Source organism: Rhinopithecus roxellana, chromosome 15, assembly GCF_007565055.1.
Source record: "Rhinopithecus roxellana isolate Shanxi Qingling chromosome 15, ASM756505v1, whole genome shotgun sequence".
NCBI classification, from domain to species: domain Eukaryota; kingdom Metazoa; phylum Chordata; class Mammalia; order Primates; family Cercopithecidae; genus Rhinopithecus; species Rhinopithecus roxellana.
In genome coordinates, this window is record NC_044563.1 from 30743625 (window position 1) to 30763392 (window position 19768).

At 36.8% G+C, this 19768-nt stretch overlaps 1 protein-coding gene across 2 annotated transcripts; it reads left to right on the forward strand.

Moving 5' to 3' along the window:
* Nucleotides 1-1287: 1287 nt before the first annotated feature.
* On the forward strand, nucleotides 1288-16574 carry ARL14EP (ADP ribosylation factor like GTPase 14 effector protein). 2 transcript variants are annotated; one of them, XM_010358312.2, is made up of 5 exons: nucleotides 1341-1439; nucleotides 1832-1902; nucleotides 9075-9563; nucleotides 10961-11088; nucleotides 14688-16574. In XM_010358312.2, the coding sequence occupies exons 3-5, from the start codon at nucleotides 9138-9140 to the stop codon at nucleotides 14914-14916; spliced, it is 783 nt and encodes a 260-aa protein (XP_010356614.1). In that variant the 5' UTR covers nucleotides 1341-1439; nucleotides 1832-1902; nucleotides 9075-9137; the 3' UTR covers nucleotides 14917-16574. The 2 variants fall into 2 exon arrangements, with proteins under 2 accessions (XP_010356613.1, XP_010356614.1); XM_010358311.2 differs by lacking the exon at nucleotides 1832-1902 and having other exon boundaries at nucleotides 1288-1439.
* The last annotated feature ends 3194 nt before the right edge of the window (nucleotides 16575-19768 follow it).

The window sequence follows — 19768 nt, forward strand, 5'->3', positions numbered from 1 at the left end:
TGATGGTGTCCTTCCACTTGCTTGCACCTTATCCTAACTATGTCCACTTACCACAACTCTTTCACCTTTTCACTGGATACTGAAATTAATTAGGCTATATTATTTAATAATCTTAATTCGAGCTGTGAGCCTTCTGTTTCATTACCTTTAGGAGAGCTTGCCTCGTTTACTGGGAAGCCACCATTGCATCAAATTAGTTTCCCACATGACAGTTCCATGCAGGCATTAATCTGCTCCCAGAACACTCCTGCTTTAGCACTATCATTTTATTCTGTTTATATCCATGTGTTTCTGTTATGACACTTTTCATACTACACTGTGATTAACTGTTTATTCCTCTCTCACTAGTTTGTGAGCTCCTTGGAAGCAGAAATACATTTTATTCTTTTTGTCTAATCATTACTTAACAAAGTGCCAACCACAAAGTAAACAGTAAAAGAATTATAGAATGCAACCTCCTGCAGACACAGTTGAAGAAATTACCCATTGTTTTTTTCCTTTCTGTCATTCCCTAGTTCTAGGCATCAATCGCCTGCCTAGTCGGGGAGCAGTATGAAAGTGGTGGGAGGACCATAGACTCACTGGAGAAAACAGCTTACAGTAATGCAGAGAATCACTAGCAAGTTTGGGCCTTGGTGGAGCTTGTCTTATTTGCCTGTTCACTGTGGGGTTTCAAACAATAGTTTTTGTTTCCCTGCTATACCAACCTTAAAATAATTAAAAAGCCAAGAATCTTTAAGAGACGTTCAGTTCTCCGGGATTCTAGATAATAAAACCCACTGTAAAAATTAATGAGCACCTATACTGTGACAGACAATAAGGATACAAGAAAAATGCCATTTCTGTTCTGAGAAAATTTACAAGCATCTTCCTGGAGCCTACATTTTACTCAAAGTAATAGCTATTTTTATAGCTTACAATAAAAGATGCATTTTGGAATATATTTCGCTTGAATGAAAGAAATAGAACGTAAGACCTTAAACAATGGTCCATTCTTCAGATCCTTTTAACACACACCCTCCTTCAGAGGTCGGGGTATTTGCGTGCAAAAGTTTACCATCACGCACAGGTGTGGAGATTTACAAATACAATCCAATTTAGTGGAAACTGTGTCTTGTAAGAGATGGCCTCCAGGGACCTCCCAAATCCCTAATCTCTCGGAGGACTGCAAAAGAGAGCATCTGAAGCAACTCTTGCCTTGCCTTGAATCATTTGCCACTTCACTCCGCCCCGCCCCTTCCGTCCCCGGAGGCAGCCAGATTCGTGTCCGCTCTAGGCTTCTCCCGGACGTCTCTTTGTGGTGGCGTTGAGCTCCTCTAGCCCGCGCTTGCCGTCCTCTCAGTGGTAGCGCGGGGACTGGCTGGGAAGCGGGCGGTCGAGTGTGTCCTGTGTGGACGCGGATCCTGCCCGAAGCCGGGCGGAGGAGAGCTAAAGCTAAGGTGGAAGGGGAGCGGGGGAGGCCCTGGGGAGGAGCGGGAGAGTGGAGACGGGCCCCTCAGTGGCGAGGGAGCCCGGCGGCGTCACGGGGGATCCCGGGGAGAGGGGGAAGAGGAGGCCCGCACACGTGAGGGGGATTTCCAGCAGCTGGCCGAGGCCTCTCACCCCTAGATCAAACCCCTACCCCGTAGTTCATCTGCGACGCAACGCCTTGGGCCAAAGCCCAGAACAGGTTCTGCCGCCTCTGACCTCTCCGAGGGTCGTCGCGTGTCCAGTAGGCCCAGGACCTTCAAAGCTACGATTTTGACTTGAACTACTTAGGATTGTATTGTGGCCTTGAACCCCGTAGACAGCCTGTATCTCTGCTATTTTTGTTTTTAATTTTTCAAATCAGAATCTTCTCAACCCTGGCCCTTTGAAGCCAAAGACTAATGTTTATTTTTCCATCCCGGTACCATGAACTTGGTAGGTGCCCATTGGACGGATCTGGTGGTTTTAGTCATTTGTAAATAGCCGTGAACTAAGGACGAAATTTATGTGGCCTCTTACAGGGTTGGGGTGGGAATCATTGCAGGGTTTGGGGGCACTCTGTTAGGCATGATAACAAAAGCTGTAGGCTTGAGTTTCTTCATCTGTCAATGAGAAGGATAGTACTTTCCTCAGGGTGGCTATGAAGGTTCCTGAGATGATATTTGCCCTAAGCGCTGTACCTGGCATGTCCTGACTACCACACTTGAAGCAAATCTTTTCAACGATGTTATAGACTATATTTTTGTTTTAAATTAACTTTACCTTTCTTATTGTGCCTAGATCTTCTTGAGGATTGAGACTCTCCTCTTGGCCTTTGGGTCCTTTGATTAATGCCAATTGTCATGTTATAGGTAATCAGTATTTGAAGATGACAGGCACAAAAAGTTCACAGTTGCAAGATGCGTAACTTTTGTAGGTGTATGTGCCCTTAACTAAAGCTACTGATATGGGGCGTAGGGGTAGATTAAATTACATTTTTGTTAAGAGATAATCTGGGAAGATGCTTTATAAGTTGCAAGACCCTATGCCAAAAACAAAGCCTTTAATTTTTTTCGTAAAACATTGCATGAAAGTTTGTTTTCTGTTTTTCGTAAAGGAGACATCAGTTACAAAACGAAGTAAATTTTTTGTTTTGCTAAATTTCCTCTAAATCTTACTTTCCCACTAATAAGGAGACTGGTAACAAACTAAAAAACTATGTTAAGGTGAATTAACATATTGGAACGGATATTTCTGCATCTCCACAAATTTAGGAAGAAAAAGTGAGTTCCGTGATTAATCCTCAATTCCCTCTGCTGTTGTTTTGGTAGTGTCTGTTTTGCTGTTTTGGTAGTGGTGGTGGGGGTGTTCTGTATTAACACCCCGAAACCCCTGTGATAATGTCCTAGACCTTGCTTTATTAGGAAGTCTTGCAAGCATCATGGCCACGTATGATTTTTCTCAGCTTCCTCAACCTAATCTACCTTCCTTACCGTTTTTTTTTTTTTTTTAAGACGGAGTCTCGCTCTGTCACCCAGGCTGGAGTGCTGTGGCCGGATCTCAGCTCACTGCAAGCTCCGCCTCCCGGGTTCACGCCATTCTCCTGCCTCAGCCTCCCGAGTAGCTGGGACTACAGGCGCCCGCCACCTCGCCCGGCTAGTTTTTGTATTTTTAGTAGAGACGGGGTTTCACCGTGTTAGCCAGGATGGTCTCGATCTCCTGACCTCGTGATCCGCCCATCTCGGCCTCCCAAAGTGCTGGGATTACAGGCTTGAGCCACCGCGCCCGGCCTCCTTACCGTTTTTTAATGGGTAGCAAGAGATAATGCTTAAGAACTCTTTAAAACTACTGATGTTTTAAAGTAAAGCTGGTTAATTCCCTGAGCCGGCAGCGTTCAAATTGTATGAAGAACAAATACTTTTGTTTACTACCTAAGGTAGTAGAAGAGGTCTAATCAATGTATTCTACATTTATTTTATTCTCTTTTGATTCTTAGGTAGTGCTACAAAAATATTAAATGTTAATCTTAGAATCACAAAACATGCTGCATTTAGGCACTAAAGTAAAGTGATATCAATCCTAAGGCAGGAGAAAGTCTTAATTTTCTCCTATGCAGAATTTTTAAGACAATGTCAAATAAGAAATCTGGACTTAGGAGAGACTTTATTCAAAAGGGTTATTGCAAGAGGAGAAAAGGGACTTTTGCAATGGGTAAAACCAAAAGATCTGCAAGAGTCTCCAAGGAGTGAACCCTGCTGGAAAGTTTTGGTTTGAGGAAGTAGGATATAAGGGTGGCTTGATCTAATAGTAGATCTGAGAGAGTTATTCCCTGGCTCTGGCTGAGAGTTGTCCAAAGTTCGGGAACCTGGGGGAAGGAGAGAAACCAAAGTTTAACAAGTATTTTGTTCCACTTGATCTGTAGGGCCACGCAGCTCAGCAAATTATTCATAAATTCATAATTGAAGCAAAAAAATGGGAATTTGGAGGGTCTTTCTCTTGCCCGGTCATAGGTAAACAAGGGGGGGATCCTTGAATCTTACCTAAATCAAGGGTGGGAGGATTTTTTAAATTATGGCTAATAAAGAACCAGCGCAGGGCTCAAGCAAAATTCAACTTGTCAAGAAGTGTTTTTATTATTTGACATTGAAAAGTATTGAAAACCTGGATTTATACTATGGTGATCTAAGACTGGGGTTTTTGTTATTGGTTTGCTTGCTATCCTATAAGAAGCTGGATTTCTTTCTTCTTCCATGAGGAGTACTAGGTTTTATACTGACCAAAGTGATTGACTGGAGCAAATTAATCTTTTCTTGCATTAAAAGATTATTAAAATAGGAACTGGTAAGATGCTATAACCAGTTTAAATGACAATTAAAAGTAGACATGTTTATAGAGCAGAAATATTGAAATAAATGTGCAAGTGAAGGCAAAATTGGCTGCTTCCACAGTGAGACAGAAGTCCATTGAACCTTCACCAGATAGAATTTACAAGAATACAGACAATTATTTTGCCTTGCTGTTGGTTAGCTACAGTTGACAGTTTTAAAATAACTCCAAGTTGCTGAAAGAATCAGACTTCCCATATAATCAGAATCTGAAAACCTGAAAGGCTGTGCTCTCAACAGTGCAGTTTTCTATTGAAGCAGATGTTTTTCTCTGTCCTTAGTTTATCAAGTTTAAATCTCCTCTCCCCCAATAATCTTCCCTAGAGTTAGACTTCCTGTAAGGCAAATACATATCTGTGTTTTTCTTATTCTTTTTTGCTATCTTCTATAAAATACAGAAGATATCAAAACATTTTAAGTTTAATTTTTTTAAATTGAATTATCTAGAGCAGTACATAGCAAACTGTAATGTGCTTACACATCACCTGGGCATCTTTTTGAAATGCAGATCCTGATTCATCGGGTCTGGAGCTGTTACTGAGATTCTGTATTTCTACTGAGGTCTCAGCTGATGCCAGTGCTGATTCAGGGGCAGTAAATAGTAAAGCATTTCCAACTATATTAAGGAAGGGGTCAGATAAATTATCGTTATGGAAGAACGTAGCAGTGTACTGTAGGTGAAAGGAACAATATGAAGTTGCTGGACTGTCATTTGAAGAAAATAAAATATAAATTGTAGGCCACATTGCCACAACACAGACCAAAAAGAGCAAAAACAGTTGCTAGGAAACAGACCCAAATGCAGAACTTTTAGCTTATAGGAGGAGGACAGAAAGAGCTGGAAATGGAACACTGAGGAATATAACAGAGGAGGAACAACCAGAGAGTGTAATTTTTAGAATGCAGACAGTGACCACTTATGATCAGTGTCTGAAATTTAGTGTTCCTTTTGAGCTAGCTGGACTTGGAGTTTTTGACAGTATGTGAACAGACTGCCTAATCGTAGATCAGAAAGCTAACCTATGGAAGACTTTAAAACTGCTGTGACCAGGTGTGTGTACTTTTACTCAAGTGAGTGGGATTAGTTTGCTGCTGAGTTTTAATCTGTGTAAAATTTAGTTTTTATCACAGTTGACAATGTCTTTTATCAGATAGGATATTTTAATTTTGAAATGAGCTGGTCCTGTAAAGAAGTAATTCATTGTCTGAAATTCAAATCTAACAGGGAATCCTGCGTTTTTTATTTGCCAGATCTGGTGACCCCATTTTCTGCATTCAGTAAGTAGAGATCTTTCTTTGGTGCCAGCTCAATGTCCTGCCTGTTACTAAGAAAAAACTTAACTTCCTGTAGACAGATTACAGGACCACCTACTCAGAAGGCTGGTAGGTGAGAGAATCACTTGAGGCCAGGAATTTCAGAAATAGGTATTCAACTTCACTGACACAAGTTACAGAGTCTGTTCCATTAGTTTCCTTTAATCATGATGAACTCTGGTGAATTTTGTAGTAATTTAGCCATGAATAAAGGAAACTAATGGAACTCCCCAATAAGTAAGGAAAATAATTTTTTTACCTAAAATTTAAATTAATAAATAGAGTAAATGAAATTAACCTAAAGGATAAAAATGTATTATTACTATGGACAGATAAGATTTCTAAAGTTTTTAGTTTCCTAAATCCAAGATGCTTTTCCTGTCAAATATGGCCAGAGTAGCCCAAGTTTTGAATACTAGGAAATAGCTTTATGGCAAAAAATTCCGTTATAGGTCTGTGGCTAAAAAGTGGTAATGGTTACCTACAAATAAAAATCTGTGGCATTAACAAAATATTAAGCATTATTTTCTACACAGTGCTGAGGGATAATTGTTCTAGTTTCCCTTGTATTAATAAACGTCAGAGCCAGATTGTGTGCCTTATTTGCTAAGATACATTGCCACATAGTTCGTTGTTTTGTAACTTTACCTCGGGTTTCCGTTTTCTCCTCAACTTAACCCAATTATCTGTTTGAAGAAAAAAAAATTTTTTTTTTTTTTTTTTTTTTTTTTTTTTGAGACAAGAGTCTCGCTTTGTCGCCCAGGCTGGAGTCCAGTGACGCAATCTTGGCTCACCGCAACCTCCACCTCCTGGGTTCAAGCAATTCTCATGCCTCAGCCTCCCGTGTAGCTGCACTACCACACCTGATATTTTGTATTTTTAGTAGAGGCTAACACTCATTGTGTTAGCCAGTCTAGTCGAGAACTCCTGGCTTCAAGTGATCCACCCACGTCGGCCTCCCAAAGTGCTGGGATTACAAGCATGAGCCACAATGCCTGGCTAGAAAAAAATGTTCTAATTATTACTGTGATAGAAGCCATTTTATCCGATTTGATTAGGACCTATATTAGTTCATTTTAAAAGCTAACTAAAACAGAATAAATGAATATAAATATACTTTGTTTTTACCAGCGTTAAAACTTTTTTCAGTTAAAATGTTCAGTAGCATTTTTTAACACTTTAAAGTGTATTTTATTTTTTAACTTTCTAAATATAGTATTTTGACCTAAAGCACAGACATTTATTCACCATTTTTTGTTACCTGAGGCCAGGCAGGGTCTTTTATTGTTATATGATTTTGCTGATTATTTTCTCTGCAGAAACCACATCAAAAAATGTTTAAGATTTCTCTCCAGTGTTTTTTTTTTTTTAATTTGGCAAAGCTTAAAAACACTTGTAAAATTGCCGAATCCTAGATTTCACGGGACCTCACTACCACTCAGATTTCAGTGGTTCACATCTTTTCTCAACAGCAGTTTTTTTCCTAATGAGTTGCATCTTTTCTTGAGAATTCAACTTAGTTTTTTTTAATTTGCTTTGAAAATATTTATGAAAAATTTCAAATAGAAAGTATGGACAGTAGTGAAGCACTTATGTACATGTCACCAAACCTTATTTTCTGTAAATCTTTTTGGGGAAAAAAATGTTTTTTCCCCTCAGAAGTATCCACAAATGTGATATATATTACTCTCATGTATATTTTAGTATATATTCATGTTTCATCTGTGAATCTTACATACTATCTTTTAAATTTTACCCTACTGATGATACTATATAAGCTTTACAACTTTTTTCACTTAAGATTGTCTTTGAGATTTATTCATGTTGATACATGTAATTCATGTAGTTTATTCATTTTAACCATTATGTGGGAGTCCCTTGTGTGAGTAACAATTTCACATCCTTTACAGTTAGGTTATTTGTCATCTTTCACTGCCAAAGGCAGTGAATGCTGAAAGTTTTCGTATATAACTTGTGCTCGTATTGGAGATATTTTTCTCCAGCTGACACCCAGAACTGAAAAGAGGTCAGTCCCAAGGTATATGCTTCCTCAATTTTACAAGAAATTGCAGAAAATGTTCTAAAGCAGTTACATTCCTGCCAAAGTTGTTATAAGGAGCATGTAAGAGTTGCACACATCTTAACCAGATATCAGATTTTTAAATTGATTTCAAGCAAATGTTTAAGAAATGATATTTAATTTGCATTTTCCTAGGAACTATGAGGGAAACAGTTTGTATGCATGTATTGGCTGTTCTCTTTCTCTGTGAATTGCCTAACTATATTTGTTTAGTTTTCCAATGGACTCTGTCATTTTCTAATTGATTTTTAGAAGTGAGGGGTTACTTGAATATTTACAATAATAATCCTAACAACACCTTTCAAGTGTCATTTTTTTCTCCCTTAGTTATACAGAAATGTGTAAATTTTACATACAATCAAATGGATCCATCTTTTTATTTTTTTTGGTACCTGCTTGCTTGTTTGAATAATTCTTCCCTACTCCCATGTCAGAAAACCTTCTTTATTTTCTCATAAAAATGTTTAGTTTTTCTTTTTGTTTAATTCTTTAATCCACCTGTAATTGATTTTTGTTTGTGCAGAAGAGATCTAATCCTTTTTCCATATGGTTAACTGGTTAAAGTCCCTTCTTCATTAGTGTGTGATACCCATTGATTAATAGTACCGCATGTCATATACCAAGCCCTCTTCTACTCATGGATCTGTTTGTTTATACTATACCAATACCATAGTTTTAATTAGAATAGGTTTATAGTAAATCAATATGTTACTGTATTTTCCTTCAAGATTACCTTGGCTTTCTTAGACCTTTACTCTTTGATATAGACCAACTTGCTAAATTCCAACGGGGTGGGAGTAGAATATCTGATGGAACTTTGATTGGAATAGAACTGAATTTATGGATGTATTCCTGGATAACTGACAAATTTTTTATAATGAGGCACTCCATGATATATAGCTGCATTTATTTAGGGTACCTTTTTTGTCTTTCAGTTTGATGATTTTCTCCATGAAGGACTTGTTATATATTTTTTGTAAGAGTCACATATTTTGTAAGATACAGTGTTTTTTGGTTTCTAGCATCCCTCGTGAATTCTCTTATTAGTTCTAATAGTTTGTTAAACTTCTTGTATTTCTGATGTATCTTTGGATAATATTTCTTATTTCCTCCTTTTTAATTCTTAATGTAGTATTAAATATAATCTGTAATTGCAGGTGTTCTCGTGAAGTTCTGACTTTTCAGGGAATGCTTCTGTTTGATTATTAAATGTCTATTATAGGACTTTGGTAAATACCTTTTTTATTCCTTATTTTCTTTTAGACAGGTGTTGAATTTTATCAAATGCATTTTCAGTTTCCTAGATAAACTTGCAGCACAAATTTGATTCTCTTTAATATTTTCTCTAGGATGATCAGCCCATGACCTAGATCTCTAGACAAAATAAAACGGGAAATTTGCGAGAATCAAGAATGATGGATCCATGTTCAGTTGGAGTCCAACTTCGTACTACAAATGAGTGCCATAAAACCTACTATACTCGTCACACAGGTTTTAAGACTTTGCAAGAATTGTCATCAAATGATATGCTTTTACTTCAACTTAGAACTGGAATGACACTTTCTGGGAACAATACAATTTGCTTTCATCATGTAAAAATTTACATTGACAGATTTGAAGATTTACAGAAGTCGTGTTGTGACCCATTTAACATACACAAAAAATTAGCCAAAAAAAATTTGCATGTAATTGACTTAGATGATGCCACTTTTCTGAGTGCAAAATTCGGAAGACAGCTTGTACCTGGTTGGAAGCTTTGTCCAAAATGCACACAGATAATCAATGGAAGCGTGGATGTTGATACTGAAGACCGCCAGAAAAGGAAACCTGAGTCAGATGTATGTATAATAGTCATTTTTTTCTATGTGAATTCTACCACGTAGGATTTTGCTTAACTATAAGAAAATCATATTTACAGTATTACTATATTTGTTAGGATACAGTGAATTAAAAGGAGGGGGTGAAAGTGGATGATGTTTCTAAATATTATTCACATACACTGAAGGTCAAGATTGGGGGATAAAGAAAGTAGGCTTGGGAAAGGAGCAATAAAATATGCCTGAGACTCCAAGCTACAACTTTTAGTACAAAGACTTTAGGAGTGGGTTTTAGAACATTCCGGCCAAGCCAAAATTTAGTTTCTTTTCTGATACCAAAGTGACTACATGGGACATAGCAAACAGCAAGGGTCTTTGAAGCAGGATGAATTTGCCTTTATATGAAGGACTTGGAAATCACCGCTTTAAAAGGAACATTAGAGAGATGACTTATAGTAATTGTTTTATATTTCACTCTTTCTCCTTTGACACTATCCCATTCTTGAGTTTTTTAAATGCTTGTGAGTTTTCTTTGCTTCTAGCTCTGAATTCCTACTTGGTATCGTCAAGGCTAATTTTAGGACTCGTTGTGGTAAAAAAATTAAAAATTTTTACATTGTAAAATATTAAATATTTTTCCTCTATTCCTTATTGACATGCCTATATGCATATTTAACTGTATCAGAACAACTTAAGATTTTGTAAAGCTATCTTTTGTGTAGGACAAGCATGCCAAGGAAGCACTTCTCATAATTTTTACTTGTAATTATTTCATAATTCTTACCTCTGGAATATTTTTCTCCTTTTTATTAAACCAAGTTAAAAGATAGTTGAAATTTGAAATTATACTATTTTCCTGTTGTTCTCTTCTGAGAGGAACATCTTGAGGGCCCAATTTATCTGCAGTTCATACTAGATACGTGCTGATGATGTCATTGTAGATGTCTTCACCTTATCTATTCAGTGTTCTTGTAGAATGTATCAGCTGCAGCTCTTTCCTCCCCAAATAACAAACATAAACCCTTAAACAGCAAGAAATCCTTAAGGACCCAGGATTGTTAGGAAATCAGTTATGTGCCACTGGACTATACAGCAGTTTTTGTGCCTTCTCGCCGTGTTGGCAGCAGCCATTAGTGGTTTTCACAATGCCTTCCTCCTCTGCTCCTAATATACCAGAGACTAAAATCAAATAATGGAAATGTTACTAATACATTAACCAATACACTTTGAATATGATCTAGGGCCGTGTAAACTTTCTTGCTCTTAGGCTGTAAAACCTAAGTGCAAGAAAACCTTGTTTTCTTTTTTGTGTGTTCCAGACTGCCTTCCAGGTTAGGAAGTCATCTGGTTTAACATTAAATGAAATGTTATTGTCTGATGTCTAGATTTGAGTTGATAATTTGTTTACCTTTCTTCAGGGAAGAACTGCTAAAGCTTTGAGGTCACTACAATTTACAAATCCAGGAAGGCAAACTGAATTTGCTCCAGAAACTGGTAAAAGAGAAAAAAGAAGGCTTACAAAAAATGCAACCGCTGGTTCAGACAGGTAAGCTAAGTGTTACTGAAGACATGTTAACTTGCTGCTTCACATCTGCTTTGTTCCCCTATTTTTCTCATAAATTTTGAATTTTCTGGGTTCATATTTTAAATTGGATAATATGGAATTAGTAAAAACCTATGAAGGCCTTTGTTTTTATTCATATAAAATTAAGGTATCCCTTTTAACTCCAAAAATTTGTTTCTAAGAAGGTAGCAGTGAACTGAAGCAAATCATTTTGGCATGAGAGTTAAAATAATTACAATTAAAGTAATTCACTTATTTGAAAAGCACTGTTGTATATATACGGACATACCTCCTTTTATTGGTGCCTCACTTTATTCTCTACAAGGTGCTGTTTTTTTTTTTTTACAAATTGAAAGTTTGTGGCAACTCTGTGGTAAGCAAGTCTATTGGTGTCATTTTTCTAACAGCATGTACTCCCTATCTCAGTCGCATTTTGGTAATTATTGCAATATTTACAACTTTTTCATTACTATATCTGTTATGATGATCTTTGATGTTGCTATTATAATTGTTTTGAGTCACTAGGAACCACACCAATGCAAGGTGGTGAACTTAGTCGATAAATGCGGTGAGTGTTCTTACTGCTCCACCTACTGGCTGTTCTCTAGACTCTTTCCCTCTCCTCAGGTGTCCCTATTCCCTGAGAAACGAATATATTGAAATCTGTCCAACTAATAACCCTACAATGGCCTCTAAGTGTTCAAGTGAAAGGAAGAGTCAAGTCTCTCATTTTACAAAAAAAGCTAGAAATGATTAAGCTTGGGAGAAATGCACATCAAAAGCTGAGACAGGCCAAAACCTGGGCCTCTTGTGCTAAACAGCCAAGTTGTGAATGCAAAGAAAAAGTTCAGGAAGGACATTTAAAAGTACTATTCCATTGAACACAAATGATAAGAAAGCAAAACAGCCTTTTTGCTAATATGGAGAAACTTTAAATGGTCTGGATAGAAGATCAAACCAGCTACAACACATTCCCTTAAGCAAAAGCCTAATCCAAAGCAAGGTTCTAACCCTCTTCAATTCTCCAAAGGCTGAGAGAAGTGAGGAAGCTTCAGAAGAAAAGTTTGAAGCTAACAGAGGTTGGTTTATGAGGGTAAGGAAAGAAGCAATCTCCATAACATAAAAGTGCAAGGTGAAGCAGCAAGTTATTGATTAAGGTGGCTACACTACCCAACAGATTTTCAATGTAGACAAGCAGCCTTCTTTTTTTTTTTTTTCTTGAGATGGAGGCTTGCTCTGTCACCCAGGCTAGAGTGCAGTGGCGCAATCTCAGCTCACTGCAACCTCCACCTGCCGGGTTCAAGCGATTCTCCTGCCTCAGCCTCTCGGGTAACTGGGACTACAGGCATGTGCCACCACGGCCAGCTAATTTTTTGTATTTTTAGTAGAGACGGGGTTTCACTGTGTTAGCCAGGATGGTCTTGATCTCCTAACCTTGTGATCTGCCCACCTCAGCCTCCCAAAGTGCTGGGATTTCAGATGTGAGCCACCGCGCCCGGCCAACAAACAGCCTTCTAATGGAAGAAGATACCATCTTTCATAGCTAGAGAGGGGAAGTCTATACCTGGCTTCAAATCTTGAAAGGACAGGCTGTCTTAGTGGGGATTAATGCAGCTGGTGACTTTTAAGTCAAAGCCAATTATTTACCTCTTCGAAATCCTAGGGTCCTAATGATGCTAAATGTACTCTACCTGTCCTGTATAAGTGGGATGAAGCCTGGATGACAGCATATCTGTTTACAGCATTGTTCACTGAATATTTTTAGCCCACTTCAGAGACTTCCTGCCTAGGTAAAAGGATTCCTTTCAAAATATTGCTACTCATTGACAATGTACCTGATCACTCAAGAGCTCTGATGGAGATGTCCCAGGAGATAAATGTTTCATGCCTGCTAACACAACACTCATTCTGCAGCCCGTGGATCAAGGGGTACTTTGACTTTCAAGTCTTGTTATTTAAGAAATACGTTTTGTGAGGCCAGAGCTGCCATAGACAGTGAGTGATTCCTCTGATGGATTTGGGCAAAGTAAATTGAACACCTTCTGGAAAGGATTCACCATTCCAAGAGTTTGGAAGAAGATTCCAATGCTCATGGATGACTTTGAGGGGTTCAAGACTTCAGTGGAGAAAGTAATTGGAGACGTGGTAGAAATAGCAAGAGGACTAGAATTAGAAGCAGAGCCTGGAGATGTGACTGAGATGTTGCAATCTTGTGATAAAACTTGAATGGAATGGATGAGGAGTTTCTTCTTAGAGATGAATAAAGAATGTGATTTATTGAGGTGGAATCTACTGGTGAGGATGCTGTTAACATTACTGAAATGACAAAGGATTTAGATTATATAGACTTAGTAGAATAAGCAGAGGCAGAATTTGAGAGGATGACTCCAATTTTGACCATTCCGCTGTAGGTAAAATGCTATCAAACACCATCGCATGCTACAGAGAAATCTTTTGTAAAAGAAGAGTCCACTGGTGCAGCAAACTTCACTGTAGTCTTACTTTAAGAAATGGCCACAGCTACCCCAGCCTTCAGCAACCACCAGTCAGCTTTCCTCTTTGGGGCAAGATCCTCCACCAGCAAAAAAAACTACAACTCACTGAAAGCTCAGATGATTGTTAGCATTTTTTAGCAACAGAATATTTTTAAATTAAGGTACATACATTTTTGCTTAGACATAAGGCTGTTGCACACTTAATAGACTATAGTGTAAGCTTAACTTTTATATGCACTGGAAAAGAAAAAAATACATATATGTGTAACTCACTTTATTGGCGGTGGTCTGGAACCAAACCTGCAATACCTCCAAAGTGTGCCTGTAATCCATATATCTGTGTTCTATGGGTAGCAGCTAAAAGGTAATTACATTTTATGAGTATGCAAGGTTTTTATTTTTTACATGTCTGAAATAGAAATGCAGTTCTGTATAGTCAGCAGAATGAATGGGAGAACTAGATTGTTTAGAATATGACTCTTTAAAACAAATGTTAGTATAATCATTCAGAATTATTTTTAAGTTCAGTCAACATTTCTATATATGCCATCTATTCCATCTGTTAAAGTTTACCATTGAGTCATTTGAATATTTTTAGGCTAGATTTACTAGAGTCCATTAAAGAACCAGAAACATTAATTGTAGTATAAAAATCTATAGAGGTGGTATACTATAATAAAAATAAGACTATGTTGATAAAACAGTGAAGAAGTTGGTAGCTAATAAAATGAACCACTATTAACCTGTCATTCTTTTTTGTTTGTTTAAAGTAAAGGGAAAATTATACTTATTTTTTGGACAAAGCTCCTGTTCATTCCTTTGCTGAAGTGACTTTTTAATGGACTTCAAGAAGCATATTCAGACTTTTTGGATTTGTCTCAACACTCTAGAGTTAGGTCTCTTCTTCTCACATGGAGTTCGTTTACTGCTGACAATAGAATAAGCCTTGAGTCAGATAAATTATAGATCATTTTGGCATGACCTCATCTCAAAATATTTTATCTCCTTTTTTTTTTTTTACTGTATTTTCAATTAATCAAAAATAACATATTTATGAGGTATAATTCCTTGTGTTTTATTTTACAGACAAGTGATACCAGCAAAGAGTAAGGTCTATGATAGCCAAGGTCTCCTGATTTTTAGTGGGATGGATCTCTGTGACTGCCTTGATGAAGATTGCTTAGGATGTTTCTATGCTTGTCCTGCCTGTGGTTCTACCAAGTGTGGAGCTGAATGCCGCTGTGACCGCAAGTGGCTGTATGAGCAAATTGAAATTGAAGGAGGAGAAATAATTCATAATAAACATGCTGGATAATCTGTGGTACCAAACTATGGGGCCTTTAAAGGTCATTATTTCTAAAATTCTGTTACTCGAAGATACATTTTAAGCTTGATTGTCATATGACAAAGATTTTAAAACCACCTCAGTGTGCCCTAATTTTTCATCTTGGGTGCTTTAAGATTCACTATTTGATATAAATTCAGATAGGCTGTTTTTCAGCCTATTAAGCCTGTCTGGATCAATATTAACAAGTAGGGTGTAGACAGTCCTCTATTTGCATGTTTCCCATGGGCACAAATTTCAGTGACCTAGATTTCGTTTAAACACCAGTTTCCTTACCGGGAAGGAAAGGAAACTGGTAAGGAAACTGTTGTTAAAATCTAGGTTAAAATTTTAGTTAGCACAGTATAACTCTTGAGTAATTACATGAAGTACAAACTTCTCTGCTAGTTCTTCAGTCTACAAATTGCTGTGTAAATAACAGATATACTTCATGATTAATGACCAGTCATGTTGACTACTTTCAGATTCTTCCAGTGGTTTGTCCCTGTGTATCTGTTATTCAGTTCACTTACAGCAGGGCACGTAGTTATGCTGTCTCTTTGTCGTCCACTTGACATTTTATAGAAGTGAACACTCAACTGGCCAACAAAGATGAAAGCGCAGCAAAGCAATGAAAAATGATAACACTGGAAGTGAAATTTTAATCAAACATAAATGAATTTGTAGAAGAAGTCACTGACCATGGGAATATTGTTCTTGCTGCTGTGCATTCATAGGAGCTTAATGAAGGCAAACTTATCAACACAAATAAGAAAAGTGATTGCAATAAAGACAAATATGTCCCAGAGGAAGTGATGGTTAAAAAAAATAAAATTAAAAAAAAAAAACTTGACATTCAAGGATATTTAATGTGAATATAGAAATATTTCACAACATTGAAAGCACAAGCAATAAAAGGGTGGAAGCTGACCCAAACTTAAAAGAAGTATGAGTTTGCCATGAACATAAAAGATGCTTACTCAGTATCATAAGTTACTTGCCAGTAAAAAAGGCAAGCCCTATTCAAACTACTTCGTTTTTACAATGAAATAAAACACTTTAGTTCTATTTCTAATGTTTTAAATTACAGTGTACTAAATATTTTTAAACATTTTTGCATTTTTTTCCTACATTTATAACTGATCTTAAGAATTTTTAATATTTTAGCAGAATCTTAAAGGTCATGGAACAGTCATCATTTTCCCCATTGATTATTAAGATTTCAGGGCCATTTTATGGTCCCACAGTACCACGCAAAATGAGGATCGCTTGTAGCTGGGAACAATGCTTGCTTCAGGGAAAACTGATTTTGATAGAACCAACTAGTTGAGTATTAAACTGTTTTGGAAATAATTTGTATATCTAAGTGCTGAACTATATTTCTCTTCTCCCCACTTACTCAAATAAATAAAATTTTAATACTGTAAACCTTTCATTGTTTGTACCATGCACTCTTCAAAATTGTTCTAGGGGACAAAAACTTTATGTATAAAGCATGAATATAGACACAGTACTTAAACAGATACTATATTTATGGTATTAAAATTTGGGGGGTGGTTGATTAGGATTATAAAAAGACTCCTTAGTGATGATGGAAAAGAGAAACACTGGTTAATACAGAGTATAAATAAATTTTTTGGAAATTGATTACATCTTGATTTTGGAATTTGCTTGGATGCTGTTTGGAGGATGGGAGAATGGTATCATCTCTTTGCTTTTATTTTATTTATTTATTTATTTATTTTTGAGACAGAGTCTCACTCTCTTGCCCAGGCTAGGGTGCAGTGGCTCAATCTCAGCTTGCTGCAACCTCCGCCTCCTGGGTTCAAGTGATTCTCCTGCTTCAGCCTCCCAGGTAGCTGGTACTACAGGCACGTGCCACCATGCCCAGCTAGTTTTTTGTATTTTTAGTAGAGACGGGGTTTTACTCTATTAGCCAGGATGGTCTCAATCTCCTGACCTTGTGATCTGCCTGCCTCGGTTGTTGCACTTTTTTAAAGACAGCTGTCATTTTGTCTAAAAGCTTTTTGTCACATGGGACATTGCCACTAATCTAGGTTTTGGGGTTTTTTTTTTTTCGCCCTAAATACAGTCCTTCAGTTTAATCAAAAGTGCTCTTAGCAGTTTGAAAGATTTTGTAGCCATTAAAACTCAGTTTATGCAGCCAGTTTGACCATTAAAGGGTTTGTTTGATTTTTAATTTTTTTGCTTTCAAAGTGACTGGTTTTTGAGGGAATGGCATTTTCAGCCTTAGAATTACATGTTTTTAAGATTTAATTGTTCACTCACCTGTTCACTCACTTGTTACCAGAAGTACATACAGTTAACTTGTCAGTTCCTTGATCTGTGTTTTACCTGAGCACTGGCAAAAAGAATATTTCAGCTTTATTCACTTAAGTCAGATGCTAGATTACTTTTCTCTAAATTAAGGAAATATTTTGTTATTGAGGATATAAACACTCCAGTTTTATCTGAACATTAGGATAATTAGATCTTAATTGTTTCTACCATCTTTTAGTTTTTCTAAGTATGACAGTGCTTAGGCTTTTCATAGGGACAAATTAAAATCTTAGGTTTTTTACTTAGGAATATTTTTGATGGAATGAATGACTTTAATATTGCCATATTGCAGCATTTTTTAGAACAGACCTGTAATTTTTCAAAGACTAAAGGAAAATATTCTTGAACAGTTTTGCTAATATTTGTTCATCATGCCCATTTAGGGAAGCAAACTTTTAATGAGCATACAAAATGTTTACAGAGAAAGGTATATCTGATTTACAGTAAGCTTTAATAAAGCTGTGTTTTGGAAAAATTAATAAGCCCACTTACTATTTTATAATATAAAATTACAGAAATGCAGAATATAATGAAATCATCTAGAACTTCTTTATATTGTGCATAAATATTCCAAGTGACTGTATACTTTAGAATTATATTAATCTAAACAGCAAAGTTTCATAAACAATTTCTGTTGTGTGTAGATCCCAGTAGAGAAGTTAGGTCACAAATGGTCTCACACAATGTTGATCACAAATATTAAGGTAGAAATGCATGTATATATTTGAATAAAATGTCATCTCATGATCTTTTTTTTTTAATATGGAAATAGCTGTTTACATTGTAACATCATATATAGGATTCTCTTTTTAAAATACTATGTTCTATATAACAGGCTGTTCTACAATCTGACAGTCTATCCTAAAACTGCCTCCCTGGCATTATTTCAAGCAAGTAATTTTTAGCAAGTGAATTTTGAAATATCCATGAATATGCATAGTGATTTATTAATAAAAAAATAATTTTAGTGAGTTCTATCATGGTCTTAACTTTTTGGAAGCTAAAGACCCCTGTGAGAAGGTGATGAAAGCTATGAACTAACTTCCCAGAAAAATAACTGCATTCATGTCCTCACAAATATCCATGTTCAGAATTCCTGAACATGTATTAGAGTGCCTGGGTAGTATGAAATATTCTATAAACCATTTTATTTTTTCAGTTGAGTATGGCTGAAGTGTCAGTTGGTTTGTTAAATAGTGTTGTGGGTGGTTATTTTCAAGAAAAAACTAGAAGAGCTCAGTCTTTGAGAGGAGCTATGACTGCCCTGAAAAATCAGATCCCACTGGCCTCATATACCCCTTCCACCTCCAAAAGGTGATTACACGTTGAGTCACAATGTAGAAAACTGATGTCTTATCTGGACTGGATTTTGGTAGAGGTTTTCCACCTCCATGATGGTTTGCCCTGCTTATAGCTTAACATTCTTGTGCAAAATTCAGGACACTGCCTTAGTTTTTGCTGACATCTGGTATCTTCATGAAGAAAACTGCCCTCAGCTATTACTACCTTCCCTTAATCTCTTAACTTATAAATTTAACTGTGAACATGTAATTACATAATAGCCTGCTGAAGTGGATGTTTTTCAAAATCAAATGGTTTCTCTTATCATTCTTAGGTCTTGCCCAGCAGCAGTCAACCATATTGGGTGTTAATTTTCAAGAATGTGAGTGAGGATACAGAAATATACACAGGCAATTCTGAGTCTCTCTTCACTTATTTTTATAAAGTGGAGGTACTTGAGAAGTAATGCTCTTATCTAATTTTTTAAAATCACGAAACACGACTGAACACTTAGTTCAAAAGGTGATAGACTTCAGCAAAGTATATGTCCCAATGTGTATTTTTAATGGTATAGTTGTGAGGATTTACTAATCTTGTCAAGATAATTTAACTTTTAGGAAAATACAGGAAATTTACTAGATAAAGCAGATTATTAATTGGGATAGCAATAAAACACCTTCAAATACACAGGGTATTTAAATTTGAAAGTATTACAGTTCTATGAAATGCCACAACTAAAATGTGATTTTTTTCTCCTTGAAACTACAAGGGAATGATTTCTTGGTTAAACATCCAATGATTAGAAACTGCATTTCATGTCATTACAAGCAAACAAACGTTTTATATTTTAAAGAGTTGCTGGCCAGGCACAGTGGTTCACACCTGTAATCCCAGCACTTTGGGAGGCCGAGGCGGGCGGATATGAGGTCAGGAGTTAGAGACCAGCCTGGTCAACATAGTGAAACCCCATCTCTACTAAAAATACAAAAATTAGCTGGTCATGGTGGCACACGCCTGTAGTCCCAGCTACTCAGGAGGCTGAGGCATGAGAATAGCTTGAACCCAGGAAGCGGAGGTTGTGGTGAGCCAAAATGGCGCCACCACACTCCATCCTGGACACAGAGCAAGACTCCGTCTAAAAAAAAAATTACCATGATCTACCTATCCTGTGGTTTTGAAATAACAGACTTATTAAAACTAATGTTTGCAAACATGGCTAAAC